The following is a 16,261-nucleotide window of genomic DNA, read 5'->3' as shown; positions in this document are numbered from 1 at the left end:
ATAATATTAAAATTTTAAGAGAAAAATCCAAAACCGTCCCTGATAATTATCTCGAAAGAATAATGAGAGTTTTGTGTCAAAAATAGTTAATGTTATTTTTTTGGTACAGGAGCTAATCAGTCAAAAAAAAAAAAGATTAAAGATCAAATTGGGTGTTTTTTTTTCTTGAGACCTCGTTGTCCTTTCGAGGTAATTGTCAGGAGTCGAATGGGGTATTCATTCAAATTTTAACCTAATTACATGTACAAAACAAAATTTAAAATTTTCGATATTTATTTAAACGATTTAGTAAATTGAACACTAAATCAACTTAAATTGGTTTAACTATTTATGAATTAATGAATTATTTAGTCACCCAAATAATAATACTATGATTACTTTTCTTAATCAAATAATTTATTATTTTAAGAAATTAATTACAACGGATTAAGAATAGAAATTTTTTAGGAAAATATTTGAGTGACTTTCTTTAACTCAAATTGAGTTAACCATTTTTTCACCCTATGATGATGATTCCAAGAGCTTGATTATTTTACTATATAAGATAAGAAATGATGACTACTAAGCACGATCATATATCATATTATATTAGTCACCAAAAAAAATATATCATATTATATTATATATTATTATATTATTATATATATGCGATTCATGTGCTCAAGATTTAAGAGGTTTTTGAGGCTTGAGCATGCAAGCTTTGGGAACTCAATAATTTTAATTTTCTATTTCGGTGAGTGTCATATGCTTAGTAATTTGTAATTGAACGAGATCCTCGCTCCTCTGTAGAAGTGGACAAGCATTACAACATAAACATAGGCAACAAAGAACACCTTGTCCCTCATTTCTCAATAGTATTTCTTCTAAATTCCTCATTCATCCCTTTCTACCACACAATTGCTTGATGCATCTTTCCAGTTGTTCAGAACCAAGACAACATGGTACTCAAAGGTTTCTGCTTTTTATGCTTCTTCTTTTTGTTTTTTCATTAATTGGGTGACCCCATTTGGTTTCAGCTCATTTCCTTTTCTGGGTATTTATTTTTTGTAGGAAAAATGTGTTTTTTATTCTTGGGGTACGAGTTTTTATGCTAAATTCCATTCCTTTATGGTTCCCGAGCTTATTAATGTTGATGAACTGCATGATCATGTGCTAAAGAGTGTAGCTTTCTGCTCATTGTTTCATAGTTTGATTTTGTTCATACTTAGTTTGTAATCATAATCATTCCTTAATTATTTGTTTTTGTCTGTGTTTTAACAGTGCTGGTCTTGTGGATTGATGATTAGCAATTTCACTGCTTGAAGAAGCAGCTTTGATAGTTAGTTTAGTAGTTTCTATGGTTTGGGAACTCAAAAAGCCTTTGATGCTTCAAGTTTTAGTGTAGAGCTTATTTGCTTTGTTTAAATGAAAGCCATGACTTGGGATAATCCAAAGAGTTCTCCCAATGAGTCTCCAAGTCCAAGACCTCTTTCTTGGATTGTGGTTTTCTTGGGAGTACTTGCATTGTTCTTGATTTGTGCTTCTGGAATTCTTGCCTCATACCCAGTTGGCTCCACGGTTCGCCAGTATTTCTACGGCATAGATCGTTCGAGATTTTATGATATATCAGTTTTTCCAGTTCATGGAAGTTCCACTGATGTTTCCTCCAATGGAAGTTTAGATCTAGTAGATAATGAACCACCCTCAAGTGATAGGAAGGTAGCGAAAACTGTTACCGAATTAAATTCACAAGAACCCTCTAGTGAATCTGCTTCATCAGAATATACAGAAACCAGTACTGATAAGGTTGATAGCAACCTGCATGCTCAATCTGATTTAACTTCGAATTCGCCTTTGCCACTGGCTGGTACTATTTCTTCCAATGTGACTGTTAATGTTACAATTGAGGCACCTACATCCACGGCGTTGATGAATGATCCCGGCACATTAATCACCACATCAAATGATACCTCTAAGTCTCCTCCAGAATCAGTATCAACAGCAGTTCCAGCCTCATCTAATGAATCCTATTCTGGTTCTGTTAATTCAGGTTGCATTCTACTTTTCTTATTTTATACAAAAATTAACTGTTTTTATGCTTGTTTGCTTTGTTTACTTCTGTAAATACAATGCAGCCATAATATAAGAAGGCATTTCAATTTGTTACATGTGTTTTTATATGCTTAAAATATGTAAATCATTATTAATGCTTGTATCTTGTTAGTTAAGGATTTCAGGTGTAAACTTTATGATAATTTTGTTTGAAACTGGTCTTTGACTGGTGTTTTATGTTTCTTCTGTTATGTAGGCTGTAATCTATTCCATGGAACATGGTTACATGATTCGTTGGGACCGTTATACAGGAACGATTCGTGCCCCGTATTGACACAAATGCAGAATTGCCAGGGTAATGGGAGGCCTGATAAGGATTATGAGAACTGGAGATGGAAGCCCTTTCAATGTGACATCCCTCGTCTCGATCCTAGGAAATTTTTGGAGGTGATGAGAGGCAAGACATTGGCTTTCATTGGGGATTCAGTTGCTCGAAACCAGATGGAATCAATGATGTGTATTCTCTGGCAGGTTACATTCCTCATTCCTTACTGTTCCAATTTCTATGACCAATGAAACATTTTGGTTATTGGAGAAAAATTGGCCAGTTCTCACTAGCATCTTGTTCTTAACATCTTCTCATGATTACTCTATTATGACTTCATGTGAAGATCATAGTTGAGAATCGTTAGATGGTTTGACATGTTTAACTAAACTACTTGACATAAGACATGACCACATTTCAGCTATCATTTTTATATTTGTGACTAAATTTTCTAGAAGTTGACCATTACTACTTTGCATTATGATTGCATCTTTTTTCAATAGCAACATGCTTAACCGAAAAATGCCACTTTCAGGTAGAAACACCCAAGAACAATGGAAACCGTAACATGCAGCGATTTTATTTTAAGTCCACATCTGTCACTATTATCCGAATATGGTCCTCATGGCTAGTCAAGCACAGTTCTGAACCATTTGATTATGCACCGGAAGGTGTGGATAAGCTCTTCCTCGATATCCCTGACGAGAAGGTCATGGAATTTCTGCCAAAATTTGATGTGGTTGTTCTTTCCTCTGGCCACTGGTTTGCCAAACAGTCAGTGTATGTCTTGAACAATGAGATAGTAGGAGGGCAATTGTGGTGGCCGGACAAATCTCGGCCGATGAAGATCAACAATGTTGAAGCATTTGGTATATCTGTTGAAACAATGTTTACTGCTCTTGCAATGCATCCAAATTTCACAGGGCTTGCAATTCTTCGTTCCTATTCGCCTGATCATTACGAGGGTGGCGCTTGGAATACCGGCGGATCATGCACCGGGAAGGTTAAGCCTCTTGGACTTGGTGAGTTGGTGGAAAATGGCCATACAAATGCAATGTATGAGCAACAGGTTAAAGGTTTTAATCATGCATCAAAGAAGGCAACAAATGGATCAAAGTTGTTGTTCATGGATATCACTGAAGCCTTTAGTTACCGGCATGATGGCCATCCTGGTCCCTTCAGGAATAAAGACCCAAATAAGATCACGGTGCGCGGCCCGGACGGAAAGCCGCCGCCACAGGATTGCTTACATTGGTGCATGCCAGGTCCTGTAGATACTTGGAATGAGATTTTGTTTGAAATGATTAAGAGAGAGTTTGAAGGTGGTAATGCATCATGAGATACTTATACCTGTCTGAGGACTAAGACTAGTCCATTCTTTTCTTTTTAAATCTTCTTAGAAGTATATTATATAGAGAAATTTATCTTTTTTTTTTAAATATAAAGTTTAGGATGATAAGCATCTAGCTTATACCCATGTCTGTTCATGAGTAATGTTGTATGTTCCTTGTTCCACATAAGTTCATATATCTTTTTTTCTTGTAATTTTTTACAAATTCTGTTCTATTCCCACTTAGTTGCTGTGTTTGTTATTCTATTTAATTTTTGTAGTGATTGTTTGGTACTAAGTTCCATGCAGAGCAATGAGAGCATGTGGTCATTATCAAGGAAAATGACCATTTAAATCAAAGACTATATAATTCTTATAGTAAAATACTAAAATGCTATGAAACACGGACACTTCGCTGAGTTGTCGTATTCTTGTGTCGGACACATTTCGGATACGACACTCACTGTCCGACACGCGTGTCTGCTGTGTCCAATTGTGTCTTAATAAAAAATAAAAAATTCTTCTTCGGACTCACTTGGACACAACTAAATACCATCATGTGTTAGTGTGTCCAGTCTTATTCTTAACATATATTCTTGAAATAAATTTAGATATAGTATATATTATTATTATTAAAATAAAAAGATATTTTAAATACTTGATATAATTAAAATAAGACATTAAAAATTATTAAAAAATTAATTTATATTTTAATATTAATAAAATATTAAAATATCATTACGATTTATCTAAAAAAAATACTTTATACTTTATATGTATGCGTATCCCGTGTCTTATAAGATTTTAAATGTGCGTGTCGACGTGTCCGTGTCGTGTCCTGTGTCCGTGTATCATAGTTAAAATGAGACATATTTTCAGTTGTTTCACAATAGATTTTGACTCTACAAAATTTTGTTGTTTAATTGTTACCTGAGTCAAAATCTAAAAATTACACGTTTAAAATTTATGTCGGTTGATTATTGTTTTCTCAGATATATCCATATTAACAGTTTTTTATTTAAATCCCCTTTATCTTTTTCTGATTTAAATTAATAACTTGTTAATATTATATTTTTGAAAATGATAGTAAAAATTTTCTGACTCATTAACATGTTTGCTTAAAATTTTCAAGTCATTTTCCTTGAAATGATGACTCATTTGATTTTTAATTTAATTGATTTTGTATTATTTATCAGTATTTTAATTATCATTAAAGAAATAATAATGTCACTCTTACTTTTAATAATTTTACTTTTCACATAATTTTTATTTATATTTTATATAATTTATAAAAAAATAAGAATGACATTATTATTTGCCTATCATTATATTAGGCATATTTTTTATTAAATAAATAGATAAAATATGATTCGATAATTTTTTTTACACAAAATTTTAGTGAACCAAAATTAATACTCAATAATAAAAGAAAATGCAAACCGAAATTAATTTTCATTTTTTAAATTGTATTTTTTTTTTAAAAAGAATGAATGAATGAAGAAAAAAAAAAACTAAATCAAATGCACAGTCCCTTTCATATTAAACGGCTACATTCTCTCTCTCTCTCTCTCTCTCTCTCTCTCTCTCTCTCCCCTTCAATCATCTTCTCCTTTCATTCCAGTAATTCAAATCACATCCTCAGAACTCAGAACAACGCTGAATTTTGCAGGGAAAAAAAACACTCCATCTTCATTCATTTTTTCGGGAAAAAAGATTAAAGTTTTGTTACTTTCTTCCGAGCACCGAAGAAACAGAATTTTGAACACAAAGCAACATTTCTCCAATCCCATTTGGTTCAGGTCAGTGCTCCCAATTGCGATCGCTTGTTAAATTAGTAAAAATTCCAATTTTTGCTTTTCTGGGTTCACTCAAAAAATCCCTTTTGAAAATGGAACAGCCAATTTTCTAATTTTGGCTTCCACTCAAAATCCTCAGAAAGCTTGATAAACAATCGACCTAAATTTAGCAACTTTTTTCCATTTAGTTTCTGTGTCGATCGTTCTCACAATCCTAGGTCTTGAAAGTTTCTCGCTTTCTGTTTCAGACATTTGTGTACGCTCTTTTGCTCCTCTTTCTTTTCTAGTCAGTGGTTGCACTTTCTTCTTAGCTGAGATGCATTTCCAATTATTCTTTTCCTTCTTATGTGAATCAGATTAGTGGCAATTGGCAAAAATGCCGCGTCCTTGATTTGAAATTTGTTTTACTGCGGATAAGGTCATATTTTAAATCTATATATTCTTCCCCCTTTTTTTTTTTTTTTTTCATTTGCTTTTTCCAACCACAGAAAGTCTATTGAAAAATGAATCCAAATTTCAGATAAAGCATTTAGAGATCACAAGAACATAATCTGCACTGGTGCTTCCTGTTATCACCATTTGATTGGTATTTTCACATTGGATAGTGACCTAATTGACTTGTCATCATTAATTTTCTTCTTCTTTTTTTTTTTTTTTTTTTTTTTTTTGCAATATTTGGTAGTTTCTATATCTATTCCAAACATAACTTCTAAATTCTAATCAAGTTAGGATGACATTTTTTTTATTATTATTATTATTTTAATGAGATTTTCTTTTGACAGATACTAGTGCTTAAAAATGTCTGAACCTCGAAAAAATTCCTTTATTCACGAGCTTCAGGTATATGTTAAGCCTTTCTGCAATTATGATTCCTATGAACCCTTCCACATGCTGATTGACAGATGAGAAATGTTCATTGTTTGCCTTGGATTATGTTTCCAAAATTAGATAATATGGGATGAAGTTGGGGAGTCCGAGACTGACAAGGATAGGATGTTGTTTGAGCTTGAAGAAGAGTGTATAGAACTATACAGAAGAAAGGTAGATCAAGCAAATTGGTCCAGAGTTCAACTAAGGCAGGAAATCGCCGACTGCGAGGCAGAGCTTGCAACTATCTGTTCAGCATTGGCAGAGAGACCGATTCACATTAGGCAGGTTGGATATTCTGTACATTGCTAGGTTTTAATTACTTTTAGAGATTTTATGTGTATTTCTTAAATAGGACATGGAGAAAGGGATGCAGTTAAATGAATCCGTTTTATGCCATATTAATGAATTCTATGTACTAAATATTGTTGCTGACAAATAATAATAATCTTGTCAGAAATTTTTTTCCTGCCTTAAGTTTTGTCGTGAAGGTTATTTGTTATTCCATTGGACCACAAAGACAAAGAATAGGATAAATAACTCTTCTCTCCCTCTTTTTACTAGGATCAAAATGTTGGAAGCTTGAAGCAAGAGCTAGCAAGAATTTACCCAGAGCTGGAGGAAATGCGGAAAAGGAAGTCTGATCGTAGAAATCAACTTATAGATGTTCGTGAGCAGATTCAAAGTATCTCAAATGAGTTGTATAGTCCTGGAGAGCACGCTCCACCCGTTATAGATGAAAATGATTTATCATTGAGAAAGCTTGAAGAATTGCATAGGCAGCTTTATGCACTACAAAAGGAGAAGGTGAATAACTTTATGTTTGTGTGTGTGTGATACATGCTAACATGCGCATATACCGTTTTATCAACTTGTAACACATTTTGCTGCTCCTTAGTACTGATTATGATGTTCTTTTCATTTCATGCAGAGCGATCGCCTGAAGACAGTCCAGGACCACTTGCGTACCTTAAATTCTCTTTGTTCGGTACTCGGTTTGGACTTCAAGGAGACAATAGACAGAGTTCATCCTAGTTTAGGAAATTCAGAGGGATATAAGAGTATAGATAATGATACTATCAAGCAAATGACTGTTGCTATACAAGATCTGCGAGAAATTAAATTACAGAGAATGGAGAAGGTAAAGACTCTTTTCAATAGGAAATATTAATTTCTGTTTATTATTCATGTTCTGAATTGCATATGGTCTTGCAGCTGCAAGATATTGCAACAACAATGTTGGAACTCTGGCATTTGATGGATACGCCTGTTGAAGAGCAACAGATGTTTCAAAATGTTACTTGTAATATAGCTGCTTCAGAAGATGAAATAACCGAACCAAACACTTTGTCCGAGGGCTTCATCAGTCATGTGAGTTATAAGTTAAAGTACAAGTTAATGTTTTCATTCGTTGATTTTATGTGGTCTAGAATTCATGGGAATAGCAAATTCATGCAGGTTGAAGAAGAAGTGTTAAGGTTAGAAGCGTTAAAATCAAGCAAAATGAAAGAGCTTGTTTTGAAGAAAAGAGCAGAGCTAGAGGAGATTTGTCAGAAGACTCATTTGGTTCCAGAACTTGATAGTGCACTGGAATATGCTATTGAAACTATTGAATCTGGTAATGTCCTTATCAAAAATCACTGAACCTATGACGTATGCGCCTTTTTTTGGTGCTAAACTTATATAAGACTGTGTCTTCTTTCATATCCAGGAACTGTGGACCCTGCTTGGGTTCTTGAACAACTTGAACTTCATATTGCCAAAGTCAAAGAGGAAGCATTTAGCAGAAAAGATATACTCGAAAAGGTTGAGAAATGGTTATCAGCATGTGAAGAAGAGTCTTGGCTTGAGGAATACAACAAGGTTGGTCTTGGCTTGATATGATGTGCTGTTATATGCTTTTATACAAAAGACAAGTTGTTTAATGCCACTATATTTTTTTATAGAAGTTACATAAGGAAACAAATCACATATATGTAGGTCTTCATGATTTCTATCAATGTACACATGCACACATATTTATTAATTTTATTGCACATTTTTATTTCTATTGCAGGATGAAAATCGATATAATGCTGGTAGAGGTACTCATCTTAATCTCAAGCGAGCTGAGAAAGCTCGTGCCTTGGTTACCAAAATTCCAGGTATTTATATTTCATCCATATTTATTTTTGTTACATTACCTTTACCAGTTTACGGCCATCTTGGCTTGATGATATTTTTCTATTTTGGTGTCTCATTGTTTGTTGTTTTAGGTAAGGATGAAATTTTCATTTTCTTTTGTTTGTATGTAGGAATGGTAGAGGCATTGAATTCAAAAACTACAGAATGGGAACAAGAGAGAGGCATTGAGTTCAAATATGATGATGTAAGTACCCCTTCCTTAATATACTTGATATGTATTCACTAAAAGAAGAAAAAGACTTGATATGTGAGTCTCAAAAAGAAATGTTGGATGTTAACTGGTGCATTCTAATTGGTTGCTCAAGTTCAAGTAATTTTGTGTCAAAATGATTTTCGCTGTGCATGACTTTCTAGGCCCGTCTGCTCTCCATGCTTGAAGATTACACCAACTCGCGGCAAGAAAAAGAGCAAGAGCGTCGTAAGCTGCGGGTAAGGTCCTCTTATTGGTTGAAATATTTTTCTAATTGGAATTCAGACAACACTTCATTGTATCTGTCAAATTCACTTTCCCACAAATGGATGGTGCCAAAACATGTTGAAATATCACTTTTCTGTGTCAGAACCTGAAGAAACATCAGGGACAATTGATAGCAGAACAGGAAGTACTATATGGGTCAAAACCAAGCCCAAAGGCTAATAGTGCAAAAAAGCTTTCAAGGCAGTCAAGTACAACTGGATCTGGTAGAAGAACCTCCCTTGGTGCAAGTTCAAAACTGGAAGCGAAAGCTACTCACTCATATTTCTCATCAGGTAGTAAAAGGGTCTTCATCGTCATAACATTTTTCATCCTGTAAATACTCTTCTTTAAATGGATTACACAAGCACAAGCAGCCATCAACAATGTAGTAATGTATCTAAAAACAACCTAAGATTTCTGGATATGGATTCCTGTTTGTGTTTTGCATTGTTTTAGAAGAAGAGTCTTCTCCAACGGGTTCTCCCAAGCACTCTCAATGATGGTCGTTTGGTAAGGCTGTATGTGGCACCGAGGAATGGTTTAGGCATTTTTCTTTTTGTTTCATATTGAAGGTGGAGGCCAAAGCCACATCTCAGCTGGTAGATTTTCCCAATATTTCTTGCTGGTATATCTACAATTTCCTTGTGTTTCATATAAATTGCACAAACAGCTTGCGATATATGATGTATGCATGCGCATTTTCTTTCTTGTATGATACTCAATGCATATGCAACTAGAACTCTTACAACTGCATTTTGGTTTACCTCATGTTCAGCTAAAACAGGAGTTGATATTGCTCATTCTCCTTTGGAAAAAACCTTATTTGGTAGTGGAAGTGTTCGCAAGATAGATTCTCCTTCAGCGAGACAACCTTTTTCACCCATCTCTTCGACAGAATCATCAAAAGCAAACTCAGCAAGTACCACAGATGAACTAAAAATGCAGCAGACTGAGGAGTTGGTGAAAACATTAACACTTTACAATATGCCATTCACTAGTCCCTCAAAGACATCAACAGTGGTAGATGAAGAGAATAAAACCCCAAAAGCAATGCCATTTTCTCTCTTCTCTTCAACATTACCACCAAATTCCTCAAATGAATCAGATATACAGACTCAGAATTTACAGAAGACAATAACACTACACAATTTGCCATTCTCTACTCCTTCAAAGACAGCAACAGAAACAGTGGTAGATGAAGGGTATGGCACTCCAAAGGTAATGGCTATTCCTGTTCCAACTACACCTTCATCAGTTCCTTTTGGAGGATACTCGGCTCAAGAAACTGAATATTCCTTTGAGGAAAGAAGGCTTGGTTGTGTGTTTGAATGATTTTGTGAAGTCAAATTTAATTGGCTTCTCATTTTTGTGTACATAGTCTCCTACTAGTGTATGTGGAAAATGGATAGAGCTTCTGAATGCAACATTTTGCAGTCTAATGTGATATTTTGTTATATAGTCTCCATCTAAAAATTGCTAAGAGTATTAATCAAAATCCATTCAATAGATATAGAATAAACCGTTTCAATATTGGCAGATTGAAATTGTGATGCAGCATTACACAAGTATTAAATGAATGGAAAAGGAAAAAAAAAAATGCAGCATCAATGACAAAAACAGAAATACTTCATCCTTATTTGATCTGGCCATAAATTTTATAACTGAAATATCAAAACATTTAGTACTATTTTGCTTTGCTACAAATACTGACAACTGTTTACAGTTGGTACAACTAAACCAACAAGCCCAAAAAAGAGTAACATCAGCACCACCCTATTGGTCATTGGCTCATTGCATGTTTGGGAAGATGCTGCAACAAAATTAGCAAATGTTCATGGATGCATTCATTGTTTATGTCACCATTATAACTAGTTTTTCTGTTTACATAACACAAAAGATGAAGGGAGAATCAGAATCAAAATATAGCATAACACTGCATGTGTTACAGTTGCATTTTAAATAGATTCACCAAACCGAACCATGGGATCATTTATATTTTTCTTTTTCTTTTTCTCTTGTAAAAATATTAAGTTTTTTTTTATGTAAATTAATAAATTTTGAATCATGACATTGTAACCAATAACTACACATTTTAACATTCATTTTCCTATTAAAAAAAAAAGAAAGAAATAAGAGATATTAACATCCATTTATGTCCTTGGTCAACTTTAATTTATTTATCTGAAAAGACAAAGAACTTGTCAGCGGTTGGGCGAATGGAATGGCTCCAACCTTGCTTTACAGCTTTGAATTTTTATTTTTGAAAAAGCTTTAAATAAATAAATGGAAATTTTATATAAAAAAAGACAATTTTTCTTTCTTTTCCAAAAACCTCACCTAATTGTTTATGTATTCAAATTAAGAATCTGTATTCACAAGCATTTATTAGATTACCTTTATTAAATTTCCAAGACGGACGTGAACCAATTTCTTAACCGAAATTTATACTTTTGAGTTTTGCAATTAAAATATTAATTCATAATTAAATATCCATTATTCAATTACTTTATCATTTTAATAAATATATTATTTTTTTTCCCATTTTTTCAACTTTATTTATTTACTACTCCTTTTGAATGAAAACCCTAATTTTCATATATCACTCTGGAGAAATTACGAACCAGAGTTGTTATTTTTCTCTGTAATTCTAGAAAAATTTTCAATTATTATTTTTTTTTTGGGGTTAATTTTTGAAGCTTACTCTGCTGTTCTTCAATGGTGGAGATTTGAGCTACAGTGCTACGTCTTTCTCGCAGTTCAACATCAAACCGCTGAAATTCGAAAATTCCACTTCTGGGTTTTCATCATTTTCGTTAAAAGTTTATGTTTTTGAAGTTCCTTCCCCCAGTTGCATTTTTATTAGAGCTCAAGCTTCATTGCACTGTTTTCTGCATTCAAATCAATCCCTCTTCACAAAGTTCAAAATTTCCATTTTTACCCCTCTATTTTTTGAAGCTAACTGGTTAAATCTTCAATGAGTTGTGCCTAAGCATTGTGTTTTAGCTTCTGGGGTGTCTTATTTTTACTTTGATTTGCACAAAAATGGAAAAAGAAGATATTTTTGGTTCCGGGCATGCGGTCAAGGCTGATGAGGCTCCAGGGGGCTTCCACGTGGCACCAAGAAGTGAAAATATACAGTTTTCTGCACCCACGGCGGAGCCACCGCAGCAGCCGGTGGTTCCGGCCACGGCTATGGTGGCAGTAACACCGGCGACAGGGACGGATGGGAAGAAGAAGAGGGGGAGGCCTAGAAAGTATGGACCGGACGGCAAGTTGACGCCGGAGGCAGCGGCGAAGGCGTTGTCTCCGATGCCGATATCGGCATCGATTCCGTTGACCGGAGAGTTCTCAGGGTGGAAAAAGGGTAGAGGAAAGGCTGTTGAATCAATGAAGAAGTCATATAAATTTTTTGAGTTTGAAAATGCTGGAGGACCAGGTAGAAAATTTTCTTTCCTCTTTTGAACATCTTCATTTTATATAGTGTAGCCTCCACTAATCTTGGTTATTTGCTGTTTACTGTTACATTTGCCGAAGTTAAAAACAAAAAAGTTTAATTTTTTTTGTTTCTCAGTTCAATTAGGTTGATATTTGACTATGTAAGAAATAAGATTATTTTTTAAAAAGAAAAAATAGGTTGAGGTGTGGTTTTAAGCTGTGTTGTTGTTTTGGTTCTATGCTTTTGGTTCATGCTGTGGAAGGGGAAATTTATAGATGGTGGTACAAGTGGACCATTAGATTAAGATTCCCTTTCAGATCTAGAAAATGAAGACATGTATGTAGTGGTTGAAGGGGGGTGGATATTTTTGTGGTCAGAGTTAAAGTGAGTGATGTCGGTTTTCAGTTTAAGGTGGCAGCACATGATGCCCCATTTTTTTCTCTTTTCCTCCCTTTTTATGAGGAGAAGATTATGATTTTATGAGTGATGACATAATATCTGACACCACGGAATTTTGTTAGGACAAGTGAAGGCACCACACTAAGCAGTAAGCACATTCAGCAGGGTTCTCAGTCTGGTACCTCATAGCTGATGTGACCATCCTTGAAAGTTGAAACTGGTCCATGTTTCTAATAATTGTATTCAACACCTTGCTATCTGACCTCATATTATAGGGGATTGGTTTGGACCAACCATGCATGATATTGTTAAGAAATTTTGAAATAATAAGGACACAAAGTGGAACAATTTTGAGCAATGAATTTTTCTTATCTGATAAAAAAAATGGTGTGTTTTATGAAAGTTGTTTCATAAAATGATGGTTTTTTAAACTTTTAATTTCTATGTGGTTAGACAAATGTGGTAAAAGTCTGTAATAAGCTTGTGGACAAGTTCTGTGGTGGTCTTCATTGTTCTGGAATGCATGAAGCATAAACATAGCTGATTTTATATGAACTTGATTAGGTGAAGCATGGTTGATCAAGTTAATGGTATATATTGAAGGCTAATAAAGTATCTACTGTAGCACTAGCTTTTTGTATAACCTTACAAAGTTTTAGCATGCATAACTCAAAAATAAGGCATAGAATTGCAATTGCTGTTTTTCCTCATTAATTACCATAGTGAAACATATTTGTCAAAACTGCTTCCTTTTCTGTATTCTCTTAAAGGTCTCTTGTTCAATATAACTTCCTAGCCCGAAATGTATCATGTCCGGTTAAAGATGAATTAATAGAACTATGCTTTATGTAAAGTATGAACTTAAAGTGCAATTCATCTAATTATTAATGTATTTTAATAGGTAATGGAATTGCATACTCAGTTGGTGCCAACTTCACACCTCACATTCTTACAGTAAATGCTGGAGAGGTATCATGCTTGTTTCCTATCGATCCACATTCCGCAATAGTCAAATTATAGTTTTAATTTAGCCTTTTGCATAGATGCAAATTCCATTTATTTTGTTCACTCATTGGAATTCATTGTATTTACTCTCAATTGTAAATACCTTTCAGAATATATGACATTTTCCTATCTTTATTTGGTCTACTATTCAATATGGTTATTATTGAAAGTAATCTATTACAGCACACTCAATTGTTAATTGTATTCTTTATTTTCCTATGACATAATCCAGGATGTTACTATGAAGATTATGTCCTTTTCTCAGGACGGATCCCGCGCCATATGCATTCTCTCTGCCAATGGCACGATTTCAAATGTCACGCTCCGTCAACCAACTTCTTCCGGCGGCACTTTAACATATGAGGTTAGTTCATCCCTTGTGAGAAGCACAAAAAGTAGAGTTCTCATGCCTTATACTTAATGCTAATCTTACAGTCTTACTGTTTTATATGCAACCCTCTCCTTTCAGCATTTTTATGTTTTAGATATTGAATTTCATAATTTTTGTGTTACATAATGTGTTAATGTTTATTTTTAAATAATATGGTATATGGTTTTGGTCTGTCTGAGGTAAAAACCATTTTTTATGTGATTTAGCTTCTCTTGCATCATTTTTGGTATCAGATATTGAATTACGCCAACTATAGCTCTTCATCTGGGAATTCTGTTGCATACATTGTTGTTTTGTGTCATCTTGACAATTCGGATTTCCTTTTGCACTATACATCTCTGGGAAATAACTCCCATTATGAAGATAAAACTTCTTTTATGTTTTTTATTTGAGATCAACACGTGGCTGCTAAACCATCATCATTCTTTGCCATTAATTCCCTCAAACTTAAGACTGATGGCGCTGTTGGATTACGTTAAATATGCTGATGCATATTGGGTTCTTTTACAGGGACGGTTCGAGATTCTTTCCTTGTCTGGCTCATATATGCCAACCGAGAACGGATTCACAAGGAGCAGATCTGGTGGGATGAGTGTTTCTTTGGCAGGTCCAGATGGTCGAGTAATGGGAGGAGGACTTGCCGGTTTGCTGGTAGCTGCAGGTCCTGTGCAGGTAACTTCTGCTGTAAAAGAAATTTTGAGAGAATATTTATAAAGCTTGTAAAAATGTTGAAAAAATGCTTAATTAGTTCAACATCATAAAAAACAATTATTTTTGTTAACTTATAGCTTAGTATATTAGTGTTCTAAGATTAGAATTATGATGAACTATTTAGGGCATGGTAGGTTTCCCTTTTTTTCTGTTTTCTTTTTTCACTCCTATTTTCACTTATTCTTTCACAAAAAATTACTAAAATGAAAACAAGAAACAAAGAGGAACATTTCACATATCAAACTAGTTTGTGGTTTTGCATCAGGTTGTTGTTGGTAGTTTCATTCCAGGTCACCAGTTAGAACATAAACAAAAGAAGCAAAGGGTGGAACATCATATATCATCAACTATATCGGCTCCACTTAATGTTCCTACTATTTCTGCTGAAGAAATGAAGATAACTCTTGGTGGAGTGAAGCCTTTCATGACACCCCCTTCGGTTCCTTTTCAAGTTGAAAACATTCCTCCTCCTCCTCCTGCGTTTGTCAACGGCCAATGTTCTCTGAACTCATCTGGTGACGACGATGATGAAGAAGATGCTTCTTTGCATGAGAAAGAATCTAATCCTAGTCTTTCAGATCCTGCTGGAGTTGCATGCTAAAACATGTTCTCTCCTCATGATTGACACTGATTCTGACAAAATTTGACTTGAGAAAGACGAACACGTATTCTGTCCGTTCTAAAATATCCGTTACTTCGACCGATATTTTGAAACGGAGGAAGTATATTGGAATGAGAGGTTTGAGGTTGGTTTTGAGCAAGAAAAGTTGTACTCTTTGGTGCTTAGGTGGTTAGTTAGGATATCACAAATTGGTTATGCTTTTCTTCTTCTTCTTCTTCTGTGTCTGTTCTTATGATGTGTCTCTAATGTTTTTTACTCATTGTTGTAGCAATTAGATGTAGGAATATCCCACGTACTTAACTTGTTTACAATTGTAGGAGAATGAAATTTGAATGTGCTTGAGGTGTTTCTGGATTGTAACCTGACTATATTATTTTATTTGAAAGAAAAAAATTGCATTTTATCCTTTTCATGTTTGATTGTTTTTCTGCTTATCTCTATGTTGTTCTGTGCACCAAAGAATCTTCAGGGAATAGTGTGTAGTTGATCTCAGAAATGCTATTTTAGGGACCATTTTTATCCAATTATCAAAGTTTCTTCCATTTTTACTTTTTTATTAAAATGAAAAGGGAAAGGGAGAATAAATATCATGAGAGTTTATTGGGGGGAAATCTGTTAAGAGTTAAGAGCAGTTACCTCTGCATTTGTTAAGTTTAGAGACACTTTGGAGCAGTCTGGTATGAAATTACATTTTTCGTTTTCATTTT

General features: G+C 34.2%; 3 protein-coding genes across 4 annotated transcripts; all 3 read left to right on the top strand.

The window, feature by feature from the left end:
• Positions 1-645: 645 nt before the first annotated feature.
• On the top strand, positions 646-3,932 carry YLS7 (trichome birefringence-like protein (DUF828)). 2 transcript variants are annotated; one of them, XM_016348654.3, is made up of 4 exons: positions 646-951; positions 1,261-2,029; positions 2,288-2,562; positions 2,892-3,932. In XM_016348654.3, the coding sequence occupies exons 2-4, from the start codon at positions 1,405-1,407 to the stop codon at positions 3,693-3,695; spliced, it is 1,704 nt and encodes a 567-aa protein (XP_016204140.1). In that variant the 5' UTR covers positions 646-951; positions 1,261-1,404; the 3' UTR covers positions 3,696-3,932. The 2 variants fall into 2 exon arrangements, with proteins under 2 accessions (XP_016204140.1, XP_016204141.1); XM_016348655.3 differs by having other exon boundaries at positions 655-941.
• Positions 3,933-5,209: 1,277 nt separating this feature from the next.
• On the top strand, positions 5,210-10,511 carry LOC107644725 (65-kDa microtubule-associated protein 9-like). The gene is made up of 13 exons (XM_016348652.3): positions 5,210-5,485; positions 6,265-6,322; positions 6,431-6,637; positions 6,914-7,156; positions 7,281-7,490; positions 7,565-7,720; positions 7,808-7,967; positions 8,061-8,212; positions 8,406-8,493; positions 8,644-8,717; positions 8,888-8,962; positions 9,094-9,283; positions 9,766-10,511. Exons 2-13 carry the CDS (start codon positions 6,281-6,283, stop codon positions 10,320-10,322), a joined length of 2,154 nt encoding a protein of 717 aa, XP_016204138.2. The 5' UTR covers positions 5,210-5,485; positions 6,265-6,280; the 3' UTR covers positions 10,323-10,511.
• An 866-nt stretch (positions 10,512-11,377) lies between these two features.
• LOC107644724 (AT-hook motif nuclear-localized protein 7) lies at positions 11,378-15,967 on the top strand. Its single transcript, XM_016348651.3, has 5 exons — positions 11,378-12,426; positions 13,727-13,794; positions 14,063-14,194; positions 14,732-14,893; positions 15,198-15,967. Exons 1-5 carry the CDS (start codon positions 12,033-12,035, stop codon positions 15,531-15,533), a joined length of 1,092 nt encoding a protein of 363 aa, XP_016204137.1. The 5' UTR covers positions 11,378-12,032; the 3' UTR covers positions 15,534-15,967.
• Positions 15,968-16,261: the final 294 nt, after the last annotated feature.

The sequence above is a fragment of the Arachis ipaensis genome, chromosome B5, assembly GCF_059453495.1.
Source record: "Arachis ipaensis isolate K30076 ecotype BB chromosome B5, ASM5945349v1, whole genome shotgun sequence".
NCBI lineage: Eukaryota > Viridiplantae > Streptophyta > Magnoliopsida > Fabales > Fabaceae > Arachis > Arachis ipaensis.
The sequence above is the reverse complement of the archived record's forward strand: the minus strand, read 5'-3'. Positions and strand labels throughout refer to the sequence as shown.

Coding starts and splice junctions, on each gene's coding strand:
- LOC107644725 (XM_016348652.3), top strand. CDS start 6,281: ATGTCTGAACCTCGAAAAAATTCCTTTATTCACGAGCTTCAG. Junction 7,157..7,280: donor ATGCACTACAAAAGGAGAAG/GTGAATAACTTT, acceptor CATTTCATGCAG/AGCGATCGCCTGAAGACAGT. Junction 8,213..8,405: donor GGCTTGAGGAATACAACAAG/GTTGGTCTTGGC, acceptor TTTCTATTGCAG/GATGAAAATCGATATAATGC.
- YLS7 (XM_016348654.3), top strand. CDS start 1,405: ATGAAAGCCATGACTTGGGATAATCCAAAGAGTTCTCCCAATGAGTCT. Junction 2,030..2,287: donor TTCTGGTTCTGTTAATTCAG/GTTGCATTCTAC, acceptor TCTGTTATGTAG/GCTGTAATCTATTCCATGGA. Junction 2,563..2,891: donor TGATGTGTATTCTCTGGCAG/GTTACATTCCTC, acceptor TGCCACTTTCAG/GTAGAAACACCCAAGAACAA.
- LOC107644724 (XM_016348651.3), top strand. CDS start 12,033: ATGGAAAAAGAAGATATTTTTGGTTCCGGGCATGCGGTCAAGGCTGAT. Junction 12,427..13,726: donor TGAAAATGCTGGAGGACCAG/GTAGAAAATTTT, acceptor GTATTTTAATAG/GTAATGGAATTGCATACTCA. Junction 14,894..15,197: donor TAGCTGCAGGTCCTGTGCAG/GTAACTTCTGCT, acceptor GTTTTGCATCAG/GTTGTTGTTGGTAGTTTCAT.